Below are 17,424 nucleotides of genomic sequence, written 5' to 3' on the forward strand. Positions count from 1 at the left end.
CCACTCAGGCAGAGCTTAAGAGCCAACCCCTATTCTCAGGAGTCGGTCCTGTATTCTTTTATGGTTGGTCGCTCTTAGGGAGGGGAAAGGAGGGAGAAGAAGGGGGGTTTGCTTATTCACAAGGATGTCCTCTACCCTGCATGGTGATCTGAAAAAACTGATGTTTCCTCTAAACCCAGAGGAGCTACAGCAGGAAGGTTGGCCTCAACTGTGAATGCTGACTTTTTGCATTTACTTTTATTTTTTAATAAAAGTATGTAAAATACAAAATAATAGTCCTCCTGGGATTTCTGGCAGCAGATGAAATAACAGTCCTACATGTGGTCATGAGAAATTTCTAGTCATTCTTCCCAGCACCAGGGGTGAACTCCCTCACTTTCTGAGGGGTAGGGGAAGGTGTCCTGGCTCTGTATTTCAGAATCCTCCTTTGCCTTATTGCTTTGTGGTGGTGAAAATTCTCTTGAAATATGCACTCTCTTCACTGTGCACTCTTCACTGTGTCAGATTTCTGAATCATGTTCCAGGTATTTGGCCTGCCACCCAAGTTCAATGCCAGTTTTAGCATAATTGTACTAAATCTTCTTTCAACTCTGAGTTGTAAAAAGTTGTAGCATTGTTGGAATTAGTATTGAATTAGAACACTTATTTCAATGTGTAGATTCCATTGCTTTGGTTTAAACAGAAATGGTAATACTCTTTATCCATGCAAAATAAAACCATACAATTAAGTTAAAAGCTTATACTAAAGACAACTCATATAGTATCATCAAAAAGCTAAATAGGGCTAAATGAACAGCCAGTAAATATCAAAAATATTTTTTAAAGGTAGAGGATGATGAGACAGGAGGCAGAAGAGGGAAATAGGGAATCTGAAACAACTACACCATGTGCACTCAAAATAACTTCCCCTCAATCACAGAAGTAATTTGACACCTTAAAAAGACCTCAAAACTGCAATTTGAAAGACTTTTTGCCCAATTCACTGCATTACATGCCCTTTTAGAATCCAAGATCCTGGTAAGGCACATCATTATTCAAACATTCTAAGAGCAGGGCTTCCCCACTCCGGCCCAGTTCGGAAAGTGATACTATGAAAATGACCCCTCTGGGCCTCGCAGGATATCACCCTTTGGCATGTGTATTAGTTTCCTAGGGCTGACATAACAATGTACCACCAACTGGACAGCTTAAAAGAGGAACATATCCTCTCACAGTACTGGAGGCTAGAAGTGTGAAATCCAGGTATCAGCAGGGCCACTGCCCACTCCGAAGGCTTTAGAGAAGAATCCTTCCCCATCTCTTCCTAGTTTCCTGGGGTTGCCAGCGATCCCTCACTTTCCTTTGCTTGTCGATGCGTCACTCCAATTTCTATCTCTATTGTCATTGGCATTCTCCACCTATCTGTATGTGAATCTTTTCTCCTATTCTTACAGGTCCGATTTAGGGCCTCTTCTTTACCAATCTGACTTCATCTTAACTTGATTATATCTGCAAACACTCTTTTCAAATAAGGTCACATTCACAAGTGCCAGGGGCTAGGACTTGAACATATCTTCTGTGGGGGGACACAATTCAACCCACAGCAGCATTATGAAATGACTCAGCAGGAGAATGAGTAGAAGCACTTGGAAAGGCCAACCACAGCTCAGTGCACTGACATTTGTCGCACATAAAAGGGAAGCAGAGCGCCAAGATGTACGGACTAAAACTGTGATACTGTATTGCTGGTGGAAGCAGTGCAATTTGAGATTTCACTCAAAAATACTGAAATACATCTGTGAAGACAGAGTGTAAAATTCAAAGAAGAGCAGTGTGCTGCTTTCCTTTCACCTGCAGACCTGAGGGTACTTTACAAGTTTAAAGAAGGCTCAGAATACCCACAAGAAGTAGATACTCACACAGCCTAAAACATCAGCAATGAGGCCAGAGAGTGCTGACATGTTAGTAGCAATAAAATATCTTGAGTTTTTACTTTTTTTTTTTTTTTCAACATAGCCTGCAAATTAAGTCTAGCAGGTCTATGGTGACATGGGTCAGGATCTTTAACAAAATACCTAATTGGTTACTACCAAAATCCTCCCAATTGATATGTATATCACCATCTGAGCCATATATAGAAAAGGATAAACAAAATGAATAAAATGTTTGCCTTCTGGGTTGATGATATTCGGATACTCTTAAAAGAGCAATAAGACTGCATTAATTTACCCCACCAGGCAATAATTCAGGCATGTCAATATTTTGTAATCTTAGAACAATTTAAGTATGTATGAGAAAATCTTAGCATGCAGCAAGGCCCACCAGGTGACTTACAAAATACCTAATCAACACATAGGGCTTTTTGTTTTGTTTTTATGTCAATGAGGAAATATGCTTTTAGATTCATATATTCTCAGAATTAGGATGAAAGTTTACTAACCAGATTTAGATGGATGCTTTATAAAGATTTCATCCAACATTTCAAAAGCAGCAATACTTATTCAAAACTATGATATGACCCTACAATTCTATTTCAGAATACACTGTTCAATTCAACATATTTCTACCCAATCAAACACAGGAGAGTCACGCTGTAAAGCACTCCTCCCACAACAGGAAGCTGAACTATGATAGTGCAACAGCCACTTCATTCCTCCTAAAGAAAGACGTTTGCCATAAAGGCAGTCAAACCTTACCACAGGAAAGAGCACAATTCCTCTTAGGAGGAGGTGAGTGGTTCTAGCCACCAACCCCACTGGGTCAAAACTGGCAGATATGTGTTTCAACCCAGTTAAGTTGGAGCAACCACCCCAAGACCTGTGAGGAAATGTTATTTTGGGAAGCAGAGTTGCACCCTCAATCCAGTTGAAGGTAAGGCTACAGAGTAAAAGATTATACGTAAAGAACACACACAAAAATTGTGAATAAAACAATCTTATTGGCTAAAATGGAATTTGTTTGAATAAATTATCCCAGCATGAATTTTCTTGCAACCAAGCAATAGAAATGATACCATGTTTGATGGTTTAGAAAACCTAGTGAGACTCAACGCCTTTTATGTATGCATATACGCACACATCTTTATTCCTGGAAATACTGTTTCAATATGAAACCAAATATTTTTACACTTCTCTATCTTCTAAAGCACCTGGAAATTGTCTGTACTTGTAGACAATACGTCTTTAGGAATGACACACCAAGACAGAGCAAAGTACCAACTCTCTTACCTTCCAGAGGTCAGGAGATCCTTCTATAAGTTTGGCTTTGATGTGACAGTATTTTAGAGCCAAATGCAAACACTCAGTTCCAAATTCCAAGTCATAGTCACTACACTGTGTAGGAAGAAAAAGGAATTAAGAAGTTGAAATATAATTTTAAATAAACTAAACTTTTAATTTCATAATCAACTGTACATAGAAAAGAGCCTAGAAAATTCGCAAACTCTTTAGTTAGCTACTGATTAATCAGGTAGATTAATCTTCCCCTTGTCCTAAAAGCCAAATGAAACAAATAGAAAACAGGAATGTTGCAATCATAAGAGTTTTTAACTTCCTGAATAGTTTCAGGTGCCAGATAAATACAATATTTTATTTCCTTTGCTCAAAAACTACATTTCCAAACACATTTGTGAAATGCCTCAAGGTACGACTGAGGATTACCGTATCAGACTTGATTTAACAAATATAGGTATCCATAAAACTCCAAAACTCTTATCTCATATTTATACCGCTTTCTTATTAATTGGTATTTTAAATATCAATATATCCTTTTTAGAGGATATATTTTGATTCTGAACATGGAAATATTTCAGTCTTTCATTATGAGAAAAAATATAAACGCCCATTAGATTTTAGTAAAATATAAGTAACATTTTTTAGCATTTTAAGCAGAACCATCAAAATGACCAACACAATATAATTCAGCTGAATAACAGTCACTAAGTACCTATCAAGTCCAAGGTTTGTATTAAGGACCAGAATATAAAGACAAATGAAACATGTTTTGTGTCCTCAAGGAACTCAAGTCTAGAAGGGGAGGTTGATCTATAACAAATATTTTATAACAGAATGTGATATGGAGCATTAGAGGAATATTTATAAGTAGACCAGGAGATAAAGTACTTAATTCTATATGAGGGTATCAGGGAAGGCCCATCAGAGGAAATGGTCTCTGATCTCATTCCAAAGACTGAATAAAACTCAAGCACAGGGATACTCTTCAGGCTAAAAGTGCCAAACAAAGATACAGACGTTGCAGACATCTGCTGGATTTGCATTTTACAAAGAGCATATCCATATAAGACAGACTGCAAGAAGGCAACAAATATGAATATGACATTTAGCATGCTTTGCCAATCTTTATTGTACTGGCGATCACAAAATGCCAAATTTTAATGATTTATGAAGTTAATGTACAAGAAAATATAACCATCAAGTATACCCAGAGTCCCAAATTAATCAGAACAGTCTCAGCTTAAACTTTCTATACTGATATACTACATAACATGACATTTATTAAACATTTTCATCTTTAATATAGTATTATCAGCAGTAGTTACATTCAAATAAATTAAGTTTTGGTAAACCTCTGCATTCTACTTTCAACGTCTGCACAGGCTCATCTAGTAGTATGCAAGTGACACCAACCTACAGTAAAAAAAGAGTTCTCTCCTAACACACGGTTAAATCCCAAAGATGACCAGCAATAACCCTTTTCCTGCCTCTTTCCAGATGCTAGATATTGAACACATTCATGGACAGCCTTAAAAGCGCTCACGACAACCAGACCACCATGATCCTAGTCTGAACTCTAGCTGTCTTTAAATTAAGATGTAAATCTGATCAGGTTATTTCCCCACTTAAACCCTTGTTCTCTCCCACTGCCCACAAGATAAAGGTTTACATTTTAGTATGATCTGCCAGGTCCTTTATGATCACTATAAGCCCCTGCCTATATGGAGTTTACTATTTTAGTGGGAGAAGCAGAAGATAAAAAATAAAATAAAATACTGCTTGATTAAAACAGCTCAACTGAAATAAATACTTGAAGAGATGTCAGGACTTACAAACTATTAGCTGTTAACATCACTAGCATGATGATTGAACTCCAGAGCAAAAGAGAAAAAAAAATTTAGGATATGTTCTAAGGAACAGAGAAGTATTGAGAGGCCATTCTTTCTACTCTTTGCCCCACATATTAAATTTAATTTAAGCACACTTGTGAAAAAAGTGTGAGCTCACCATTTAAAAAAAAACTTTAATGTGCAATACAAAGGTGTTATAAATTACACTAATGTGATAGGGTATGAATCAATTTCACTTTTGTCCCACAAAAATCAATGCAAATGTGTATGGTCTGCAGGGTAGGATTTCTAAAATAAACTAAGAATGTGTAAACTCCTCCATTTAAAAAGAAAATTCAATCATCTTCACCTCTCTCAGCTTAAAATATTCTGTCTCCCTCCTTAAGGAACCTCTGTTAAAACGTGTCAGCTAGCAGTGACTTTTGTTAGTTCACCTTTTGTCTCGAAAAGGTTATCTTCCACTAACATGTATGTTACATTATGGAATATCTAGTTGCACACAGTAAAGACCTGAGTTTGCCGTTGGCATTCATCTAAACAAACAGCTGAATCTTCAAAATTACATAATAAAAACTCTGAAATGAAATTTAATAGGATATTTTTTACAACATCAGTTCAAAATGCATTTTTTATCACCTCCCTGTAACAGGGTAGCTGCATTCCTACTTCGAGTGATGGTGAATGTGGGCAACATATACATAAATCTACACGTGGCAGAGCCAAAATGGGCTGGAAGGAAAAGAATGCTTCTTGCACCATCCCCACAGGTGCACTCTGGTCAGACCTGCTCCAGGAATGCCTCCTGGAGATGGCCTCCACTATTATAATGGGAAACAGCACCACATGCTCTATGTCAACAAAGACTGGAAAGCAGGAGCAGAAACATACCATTCAATCTTGCCTTCAATTGTATCTGATATGATGACTCTGAATGACCAGTGTATAATTTAGCAAATCATGCTGTTTCCAAATTAATGAAAAGTAAATAAATGTTGCACCAGTATACTTGGTGAGTGTGACAGAGCATAATTATGAGTTGGTTTAAAGAACAACATGTGATTCAAAGGCCTGCCCACCTTTAGAACAGGATTTTAAAATGAAATTTATAAATTATATGTGGAAATAACTATTTTCATAATTAGTTCCAAATTTTATAGGTCTATTTTCCTCATAGAGTAAAATAAGACTATTTTGACCAAATAAGGACCCCATTCCATCCTTACTCCTGCATTTATAAACCACCATCCACTGGAAAACAGCAATGATGTTGAGAGAAAGGGATGCAATTTGAGCTGTGTAATTACACCTTTCACTACACAATGAATTTGAAACAAAACCAATTAATTGTAGTGTAGGGTCTGGATGGTTATATATACAACTTTTTTTTTAAATCTATTTTTGCTATAAAGAGACAAAGGATATGTTATTACCTAGAGCCTGATTGGGGGGGGGGAATCAATCCAGACCAAACAACTCTGAATCCCATCATAAATTATATGAGACTAATTAATACATTTTTCATACAAATACATGTACACACACTAAATGACAAATAAATGACATACACTCGGAAGAGAAAACAACATTGAAAGAAGGAAAGAATATACAGATCCTATTATTAGATGAGATTTTTTTCCAAATGTATAACAAAACAATGTCTGCAAAATATGATGAATCACATACCTGATCATATCAGCTGGATTTGCACTTCACCCATCACATTCAATGTACTATATCATGAATAAACACATTCTTGGCATGTGAGTGCATATGTTGTTTGCATATTTTTATTACTCATATTCATATCTTAGAAAACAGCAATGTCTTAGAAAGTAAGTTCATTAGTATTCTTGTTCTCCCTTTCTCTCTCTGTCACACACAGATACATCACAATTTTAGTATCAAACAAGGACTCTGCCTTTTTAACATCTAACTCCAATTTATCTACATTTATTCTTTCAGATTAATAAAAAGGAAAGTGATATAATGCTGCTTGTTTCACATATGCATAACTGCATGAGTACAGCTAAACAAAATATGGATATATTACATGTATATAATATATCCAAAGCTTCTCTTTTCATGCTACACAGGTTTCCAAAAGGAAACCCATAAATGTTAAGTTTAAAATTACTTTATAATCCAATCAGCAACAAATAATATTCAAATTATAGACCTGAATTGCTGAATAATATTTTATTTTTTCTAGAATTTCTACAACCACAGCCATCAATTTCTTTTCAGACTTGTAGTCTCCATCTAGGCACTTTTCCTCTGTCTCTGTTCAGAAAAATTAAGGGCTGCAAAGTCCTATCAAGTTTTCAGCCAGGGAGACTAAAAATATCAACTTTCAGCCAAGGTGACTAAGAACAGAAACTAGCAAATGATTCTGCCTAATTATATTATTAAAAAACACAAACTTTAAATTGGCAGTCATAAGTTTTACGGTATTTAATATTAAAAGGTAGTATTATTTCAAAACTTACTATAAAGCTGCTATAATCAAAACAATACAGCACTGACATAAAGATAGACATACTGATAAATTGATTAGAATTGAGAGTTGAGAAATAAGCCTTACATTTATGGTCAATTAACTTTTGAAGACAAAAAGTACTGAAACAATTGGATATCCACATGCAAAAGAATGCAGGTAGACTCCTATCTCACACCATATAGAAAAATTAACTAAAAATAGATCAAAGATGTAAATATAAAAATTAAAACTATGAAACTCTTTAGAAGGAAACACAACTGTGAATCTTTGTGATTTTGGATTAGGCAATTATTTTTTGGAAACAACAGCAAAAGGGCAAGCAATCCCTCCCAGAAAAGAGATAAATTTGACCTCATCAATATTAAAACCTTTTGTGCTTCAAAAGACACCATCAAAAAGTGAAAAGATGGCGGGGGGGATCGATCAAGATGGTAGAGTAGGAAGAAGTGAACTTACCTCCCCCAACAAACACATCAAACATCCATCTACATATGGAACAATTCTCATTGAAACTGGAAACTAAGAAAGACTCCTGTACAAACAAGGCTGTAAGGAAGAGCTACACAGAATCAAGTAGGAAGGGAAGAGAAGTGATCAGGTCAGGACCTGTGCCCCTGGGAGGGGACTCAGAGGGAAGGGGTCTGCCATGAGGAGTAAGCTTTTCAAACCATGTCTCAGGCAGCCCAGTCCTGGAATCTGACACAGGGAAGACAAGCTCACTTGGCTGGTTGGAGAGCCAGTGGAACTCACAGAAGGGCCGTGGGAATCCTGGACTCCACTTGTGAGAAGCATGTGAGCGCTGGCTTACTCCCAAGGTGGGGCAGAGGGCTGATTGAGGACTGCTCCAGTGGCTGCCCAGTTTCCTGTGACCACCCCAGTACGTGCCCCAGCCTGAACCAAGTGAATGCTCCAGCCACGCTTACTTCACCTCACAGCTCTGCACTGGAGCGAGGACTGCCAGGACCTGGGAGACAGCTCACTAAGCGGACCCTGGGTGGCGTCTGATGGGACCATGGCATGGTGGGGGTTGCCACTGCTGATGCTTACACAGGCAGCACATCAGGGGTGGTCCCAATCTGTGACAGCAGCCGGACTGCCACAGCCTGTGTACTGATACATGCCGAGAGCCCATGTAGCCACGTGGGCCCCACCTGCCCTGCCTCATGGCTCCACAACTGAGCACGGTTGGCAGAGGCTACAGGGGCTGTGAGGGGCAAAGGAGACTCAGATGCAGCAGGGATGGTACACTGGAGACAGACCAGACCTCTGTCTTCAGCTGGCACACTACAGCTCAAAACCTGTCACGAGCCGAGAGCCTGCATGGGCCCCTCCTGCTCCATCACTGGCCCCCTCTGGGGAGAGGGTGCCTGTGCTGGGAGAGAGGAGAGCACATGCTTAAAGAAAACAGCCAGCTCAAACCTGAGCCATAAGACTGCTGTTCCATCAACTTGGGATGTGACCCTGCCCCCGATAGGGCAGTAACAGTCACTGAGCAGAGGGGAAGCCCCACCCCATACAGAGCTCCAGCCCTAGCCCCTCCATCTCCAGCCCCACCAAGGTGATAGCTGACAATATACCCTAAGGAAGGACATGACTTCTGTTCACATCAAATCCAGCTTTTCCACCAAAGGCACTGGGCTCATGCAGACTGTTTACGAACACTTCCACATAAAGACTCCCCTTTAACACTGTTATAGGTAACTGCTCCACCTGTCTTCACAGAGACAGAAAAAGTTAAGTGAAATGAAAAGACAGAGGAACTACAGAGGAACTACTCTCAACCGAAACAGCAAGAGAAAACCCCTGAAAATTTAAATGATGAAACAGAAATAAGCAACTTACCAGAAAAAGAATTCAAAGTGTTAGTATTAAGAATGTTAACTGAATTAGGGAAAAGAATAGATGAACACAGTGACAATTCTAACAAGGGACTAGAACATATTTTAAAAAACAGTCAGAACTGAAGAATACAATAATTGAAATGAAAAACTGTACAAGGAATGAATAGCAGACTAAGTGATAGAGAAGAACACATAAGTGATCTGGAAGATAGAATAATGGAAGTTATCCAATCAGATCATCAAAAAGAAAAACATGAAAAAAATGAGAACAGTTTAGGAGATTTCTGGGATAACAAGCATACCAATATTCACATTATAGGGGTCTCAGAAAAAGAGAGAGAGAAGGGGGTTGAAAAAGTATTTGATGAAATCCTAGCTGAAGACTTCCCAAATCTGAAGAAGGAAACACATATCTAGGTACAAAAAGCACAGAAGGTCCCAAACAAGATGAACCCAAGCTGATTCACACCAGACATATCACAATTAAAATGGCAAAAGTTGAAGAGAGAATTCTAAAGGCAGAAAGAAAAAGCAGAGTCATATACAAGGGAACCCCCATAAGGCTATCTGCTGATTTCTCTGCAGAAACTTTGCAGGCTAGAAGGGAGTAGCATGATATATTCAAAGTACTGAAAAGGAAAAACCTGCAACCTAGGATACTCTACCCAGCAAGGTTATCATTCAGAATTGAAGGAGAGATAAAGAACTTCTCAGACAAGCAAAAATGAAGAGAGTTCAATACTAAACCTACCCTGAAAGAAATATTAAAGGATCTTCTCTAAGTGAAAAGGCTATAACAAGAAGTATCTACAGGAAAGGAAAAATCCCACTAGGAAAGGCAAATATATAGTAAGGGGTAAGGATCAACCACTTAAATAAGCTAGTACAAAGATTAAAAGATAAAAAAAAATTGTCTACAATAAACAGTGAAGGGATAAACATAAAGATGTAAAATATGACATCAAAAACACAAAATGTGGGTGAGGAGAGTAAAAAAGGTAGATATTTTAGAGTATGTTTGAATTAAATGACTACCAGTTTAAAGCAAGTAGATATAGTTATAGTCAACATATATAAACCCCATGGTAACCGCAAATTAAGAACCTATAATAGACACCCAAAAACTAGAGAGAAAAGAACAAATGTATACCACTAAAAAAAATCATCAAAGCACAAAGGAAGAGACTAAAAAATGAAGAAAAAACAGAGAAGAACTACAAAAACAACCAGAAAACAAGAAACAAAATGGCAGTAAATACAAACATATCAATAATCACTTTAAATGTCAATGGACTAAATGTTCTAATCAAAAGAGCATTTACGGTGGCGGTGGCTGACTGGATAAAAAAAAAACAAGACCCATTTATATGCTGCTTACAAGAGTCTCACTTCAGAGCTAAATACACACACAAACTGAAAGTGAGGGGATGGAAAAATATATCTCATGCAAACAGAAATGACAAGAAATTGTAGGTAGCAACAGTCATGTCAGACAAAATAGACCTTCCTTTCTTTGTGGAATTAAAAATGGACAAAGGATTTGAACAGAACTGACTCAAAGAAGAGATACAATAGCTAATAAGTACAGGAAAAGATGCTTGACATCATTATTGAGTAGGGAAATGCAAATGAAAACCAAAATGAGATACCTCTTCACACCCACTAGGATAGCTATAATCACAAAGATGGAAAGTTAAGTGTCAGCAAGGATGTGGAGAAATTGTAACCTTCATACACTGATGGAGGGAATGTAAAATAGTACACTCATTTTAGAAAATAGTTTGGAAGTTGCTCAAAAAGTTAAACACAGAATTACCATATGACCAAAATTCCACTCCTAAGTATATACCCAAGAGAAACAAAAGCATATCTTCACACACACACACACAAAAAAACTTGTACTCTAATGTTCGTTGTAGCATTATTCATAATAACCCCAAAATGGAAACGACCCAAATGTCCAACAACTAAAAAATGGATAAATAAAATGTGGTGTACCTATATAGTGGAATATTATTCACCATAAATATAAATGAAGTGCAGATAAATGCTATAACATGGATAAGCCTGGAAAACAGTATGGTAAGGAAAAGAAGCCAGACACAAAAGGTCACATATTGTATGACTCCATTTACACAAAATGTCTGGAATAAACAAATCTGTAGAAACACTGTGTAGATAGTGGGGCTGAATAGAGGGGGAGATGGACGGTGATTGTTAATGAGTATGGGGTCTCTTTTAGGGGTTAGAAAAATGTTCTGGAATTAGATAGTGGTGATGGTTCTATAACTTTGTAAATATTCTAAAAATTGTTCTACTGTACACCTTAAAGGGCAAATTTTATGGTATGCTATTTATATCTCAAAAAATGAGAAAAAGCAATATTAAAAAAAAAAAAAAAAAAAGCGCTCACAAAGTGCATACTAAGAGGAACCCACAGGAACAGCTACTTCCTTTGTATCTCAGGGATGAGAATTACTTGATGCTGTGCTCCTGCCACTCACGTGATGTACCAGCCAAGATGGCAACAGCTTACAAATTAGATGAAGTCTTCAGGATTCCAATCGACAGAGCCAACAGGAAACAAGGAAAATGATGGATCAGGTACTTATGAAATATATACTAGAAACAGATACTGAGCCATCTTGGCAGAAATAGTCTGAAGCTGTTATTCACTGTATAGATTAATATTACAACTATTTACGGGGTTTTTGGTAACTTTTTTAGAATTAAACCTTAGAATGTGTTTCTTAAGAACATGGATGACGATTTCTACTTCTGCCTAGATATGGAAAGCTGACAAAAATGATTCTCATTTCACAACGAAAGAAAAAAGCAGACAAACTACAAAAGCAGAACTTTTTCTCAAAACATCAGAGCTGATGTCACAGGATTACCAAGTAGCCCTAAATCTAAGAAAAGGCATGCCTCCCCCAAAAAGGGAGAGAGTGCCATACAGGCAGGTAAGGAGAAATCACCTACAAATTCCGACAAACTGTTAAATACTGAGTGGAGGAAACTAGGAGAATGTAGAATCTCTGGGAATCACAGCCACAACAGGAGTTTATACCCACCTGCAGGGTCTTCTTCAGCAACCTGTTACTGGGTGCTCATGAAGAGCTGTAATAGTATTTCAAAGTGACTGTGATTTTAAACTCAAGGTAATCACTAAACGAACGCTTTATAGTAAAAAGTCAATAGTGATAAGAGGGAATCATAAAATGAGAAATTAATACAAAGGCAGGCAGAAAAAAAGAAAAGGAACAAAAATAAAGCACACAGCAAGATGGTAGATTTTAATCAAGTAAGTTAATTAATGTGTAACTACACAAAGTATCGACATTATCCAGCATGGGGGCCATAGTGCTATCACTGATCACATGAAAAACACACAAATACATAGGTGCAGAGAACCCTCTGCCTCCCTAAACTTGGAGCCCAAAATAGTGTTAACAATGTTCTTCTCAGGCAGAAGCCCTTAGGACACTATTGTCAGAGGTCCCCACATACACTGCTGACCCCAGTCACCTTACAGTGAACGTCACCATCAACAGCTCCACTTATAAAATCCACCAAATCCAACCAGTCTCCAACATACACACATGAGCAAAAAATCCAGATTTAACTGAAACCCAAGGTAAAACTAAAATGAAAGGTAAGGTGAAAAAGGCAAAAAATAAAGTATTTTGTAGAAACTAGAAACTATACAGTTAATAAAGACTTAATAACACCAGAATGATAGTATCTATACTCATAAAATAAGGATAATATTTAAGAGGATAATATTTAGAAGGGTGGAAAACAGAAAAAGGTAATAGATGATTCAACCACAAAGTTGAATATGTTAAAAAAAAAAAAAAAATCAGGGACTCCCCTGGTGGCACAGTGGTTAAGAAACCACCTGCTGAGGAAACTTACACAACCCTCTTAGATAGCCTCATCCACCAGAGGGCAGAGAGCAGAAGCAAGAAGAACTACAATCCTGAAGCCTGTGGAACATAAACCACGTTCACATTAAGATAGACAAGATGAAAAGGCACAGGGCTATGTACCAGATGAAGGAACAAGATAAAACCCAAGAAAAACAACTAAATGAAGTGGAGATAGGCAACCTTCCAGAAAAAGAATTCAGAATAATGATAGTGAAGATGATCCAGGACCTCAGAAAAAGAATGGAGGCAAAGATCGAGAAGATGCAAGAAACGTTTAACGAAGACCTAGAAGAATTAAAGAACAGACAAACAGAGATGAACAATACAATAACTGAAATGAAAAGTACACTAGAAGGAATCAATAGCAGAATAACTGAGGCAGAAGAACGGATAAGTGACCTGGAAGACAGAATGGTGGAATTCACTGCTGCGGAACAGAATAAAGAAAAAAGAATGAAAAGAAATGAAGACAGCCTAAGAGACCTCTGGGACAACATTAAAATCAACAACATTCACATTATAGGGGTCCCAGAAGGCAAAGAGAGAGAGAAACGACCACAGAAAATATTTGAAGAGATTATAGTCGAAAACTTCCCTAACATGGGAAAGGAAATAGCCACCCAAGTCCAGGAAGTGCAGAGAGTCCCATACAGGATAAACCCAAGGAGAAACACGCCGAGACACATAGTAATCAAATTGGCAAAAATTAAAGACAAAGAAAAATTATTGAAAGCAGCAAGGGAAAAACAACAAATAACATAAAAGGGAACTCCCATAAGGTTAACAGCTGCTTTCTCAGCAGAAATTCTACAAGCCAGAAGTGAGTGGCATGACATATTTAAAGTGATGAAAGGAAAGAACCTACAACCAAGATTATTCTACCCAGCAAGGATCTCATTCAGATTCAACAGAGAAATCAAAAGCTTTACAGACAAGCAAAAGCTAAGAGAATTCAGCACCACAAACCAGCTCTACAACAAATACTAAAGGAACTTCTCTAAGTGGGAAACACAAGACAAGAAAAGGACCTACAAAAACAAACCCAAAACAATTAAGAAAATGGTCATAGAACATATATATCGATAATTACCTTAAAGGTGAATGGATTAAATGCTCCAACCAAAAGACACAGGCTTGCTGAATGGATACAAAAACAAGACCCATCTATATGCTGCCTACAAGTAATGCACTTCAGACCTAGGGACACATACAGACTGAAAGTGAGGGGATGGAAAAAGATATTCCATGCAAATGGAAATCAAAAGAAAGCTGGAGTAGCTATACTCATAGCAGATAAAATAGACTTTACAATAAAGAATGTTACAAGAGACAAGGAAAGACACTACATAATGATCAAGGGATCAATCCAAGAAGAAGATATAACAATTTTAAATATATATGCACCCAACATAGGAGCACCTCAATACATAAGGCAACTGCTAACAGCTATAAAAGAGGAAATCGACAGTAACACAATAATAGTGGGGGACTTTAACACCTCACTTACACCAATGGACAGATCATCCAAAATGAAAATAAATAAGGAAACAGAAGCTTTCAATGACACAATAGACCAGATAGATTTAATTGATATTTATAGGACATTCCATCCAAAAAGAGCAGATTACACTTTCTTCTCAAGTACGCACAGAACATTCTCCAGGATAGATCACATCTTGGGTCACAAATGAAGCCTCAGTAAATTTAAGAAAATTGAAATCATGCCAAGCATCTTTTCTGACCACAACGCTATGAGATCAGTAATGAATTACAGGGAAAAAAACGTAAAAAACACAAACACATGGAGGCTAAACAATACGTTACTAAATAACCAAGAGATCACTGAAGAAATCAAAGAGGAAATCAAAAAATACCCAGGAATAAATGACAATGAAAACACGACAACCCAAAACCTATGGAGCAAAAGCAGTTCTAAGAGGGAAGGTTATAGCTATACAAGCCTACCTCAAGAAACAAGAAAAATCTCAAATGAACAATCTAACCTTATACCTAAAGGAACTAGAGAAAGAAGAACAAACAAAACCCAAAGTTAGCAGAAGAAAAGAAATCATAAAGATCAGAGCATGAATAAATGAAATAGAAACAAGGAAAACAATAGCAAAGATCAATAATACTAAAAGCTGGTTCTTTGAGAAGATAAACAAAATTGATAAGCCATTAGCCAGACTCATCAAGAAAAAGAGGGAGAGGACTCAAATCAATAAAATTAGAAATGAAAAAGGAGAAGTTACAACAGACACCGCAGAAATAGAAAGAATCCTAAGAGACTACTACAAGCAACTCTATGCCAATAAGATGGACAACCTGGAAGAAATGGACAAATTCTTAAAAAGATATAACCTTCCAAGACTAAGCCAGGAAGAAAGAGAAAATATGAACAGACCAATCACAAGTAAGGAAATTGAAACTGTGATTAAAAATCTTCCAACAAACAAAAGCCCAGGACCAGATGGCTTCACAGGTGAATTCTATCAAACATTTAGAGAACAGCTAACACCCATCCTTCTAAAACTCTTCCAAAAAATTGCAGAGGAAGGAACACTCCCAAACTCATTCTATGAGGCCACCATCACCCTGATACCAAAACCAGACAAAGATACTACAAAAAAGAAAATTACAGACCAATATCACTGATGAACATACATGCAAAAATCCTCAACAAAATACTAGCAAACAGAATCCAACAACACATTAAAAGGATCATACACCATGATCAAGTGGGATTTATCCCAGAGATGCAAGGATTCTTCAATATACGCAAATCAAATAATGTGATACACCATATTAACAAATTGAAAAATAAAAACCATATGATCATCCCAATCGATGCAGAAAAAACTTTTGACAAAATGCAACACCAGTTTATGATAAAAACTCTCCAGAAAGTGGGCATAGAGGGAACCTACCTCAACATAATAAAGGCCATATATGACAAACCCACAGCAAACATCATTCTCAATGGTGAAAAACTGAAAGCATTTCCTCTAAGATTAGGAACAAGACAAGGATGTCCACTCTCACCACTATTATTTAACATAGTTTTGGAAGTCCTAGCACAGCAATCAGAGAAGAAAAAGAAATAAAAGGAATACAAATTGGAAAAGAAAAAGTAAAACTGTCACTGTTTGCAGATGACTTGATACTATACACAGAGAATCCTAAAGATGCCCCAGAAAACTACTAAAGCTAATCAATGAATTTGGTAAACTTGCAGGATACAAAATTAATGCACAGAAATCTCTTGCATTCCTGTACACTAATGATGAAAAATCTGAAAGAGAAATTAAAGAAACACTCCCAGGTACCACTGCAACAAAAACAATAAAATACCTAGGAATAAACCTACCTAGGGAGACAAAACACCTGTATGCAGAAAACTATAAGACACTGATGAAAGAAATTAAAGATGAAACCAACAGATGGAGAGATATACCATATTCTTGGATTGGAAGAATCAATATTGTGAAAATGACTATACTACCCAAAGCAATCTACAGATTCAATGCAATCCCTATCAAATACCAATGGCATTTTTTACAGAACTAGAACAAATCATCTTAAAATTTGTATGGAGACACAAAAGACCCCGAATAGCCAAAGCAGTCTTGAGGGAAAAAAACGGAGCTGGAGGAATCAGACTCCCTGACTTCAGACTATACTACAAAGCTACAGTAATCAAGACAATATGGTACTGGCACAAAAACGGAAACATAGATCAATGGAACAAGATAGAAAGCCCAGAGATAAACCCACGCACCTATAGTTATCTATGACAAAGGAGGCAAGGATACACAATGGAGAAAAGACAGTCTCTTCAATAAGTGGTGCTGGGAAAACTGGACAGCTACATGTAAAAGAATGAAATTAGAACACTCCCTAACACCATACACACAAATAAACTCAAAACGGATTCGAAACCTAAATGTAAGACCAGACACTATAAAACTCTTAGAGGAAAACATAGGGAGAACACTCTTTGACATAAATCACAGCAAGATTTTTTTTGATCCACTTCCTAGAGTAATGGAAATAACAACAAAAATAAACAAATGGGACCTAATGAAACTTCAA

At 37.1% G+C, this 17,424-nt stretch overlaps 1 protein-coding gene across 1 annotated transcript in view; it reads right to left on the bottom strand.

Annotated features, from left to right (window-relative positions):
* The window catches only part of CRPPA (CDP-L-ribitol pyrophosphorylase A), a 324,433-nt gene that overhangs the window by 205,448 nt on the left and 101,561 nt on the right, over positions 1 to 17,424 (bottom strand). Inside the window, exon 4 of the mRNA XM_059933945.1 lies at positions 3,207 to 3,311. Coding sequence (XP_059789928.1) covers positions 3,207 to 3,311 — 105 coding nt within the window. The remainder of the gene's footprint in view (positions 1 to 3,206; positions 3,312 to 17,424) is intronic.

This window comes from Balaenoptera ricei, chromosome 9, assembly GCF_028023285.1.
Source record: "Balaenoptera ricei isolate mBalRic1 chromosome 9, mBalRic1.hap2, whole genome shotgun sequence".
In the NCBI taxonomy this organism is placed as follows: Eukaryota; Metazoa; Chordata; class Mammalia; order Artiodactyla; family Balaenopteridae; genus Balaenoptera; species Balaenoptera ricei.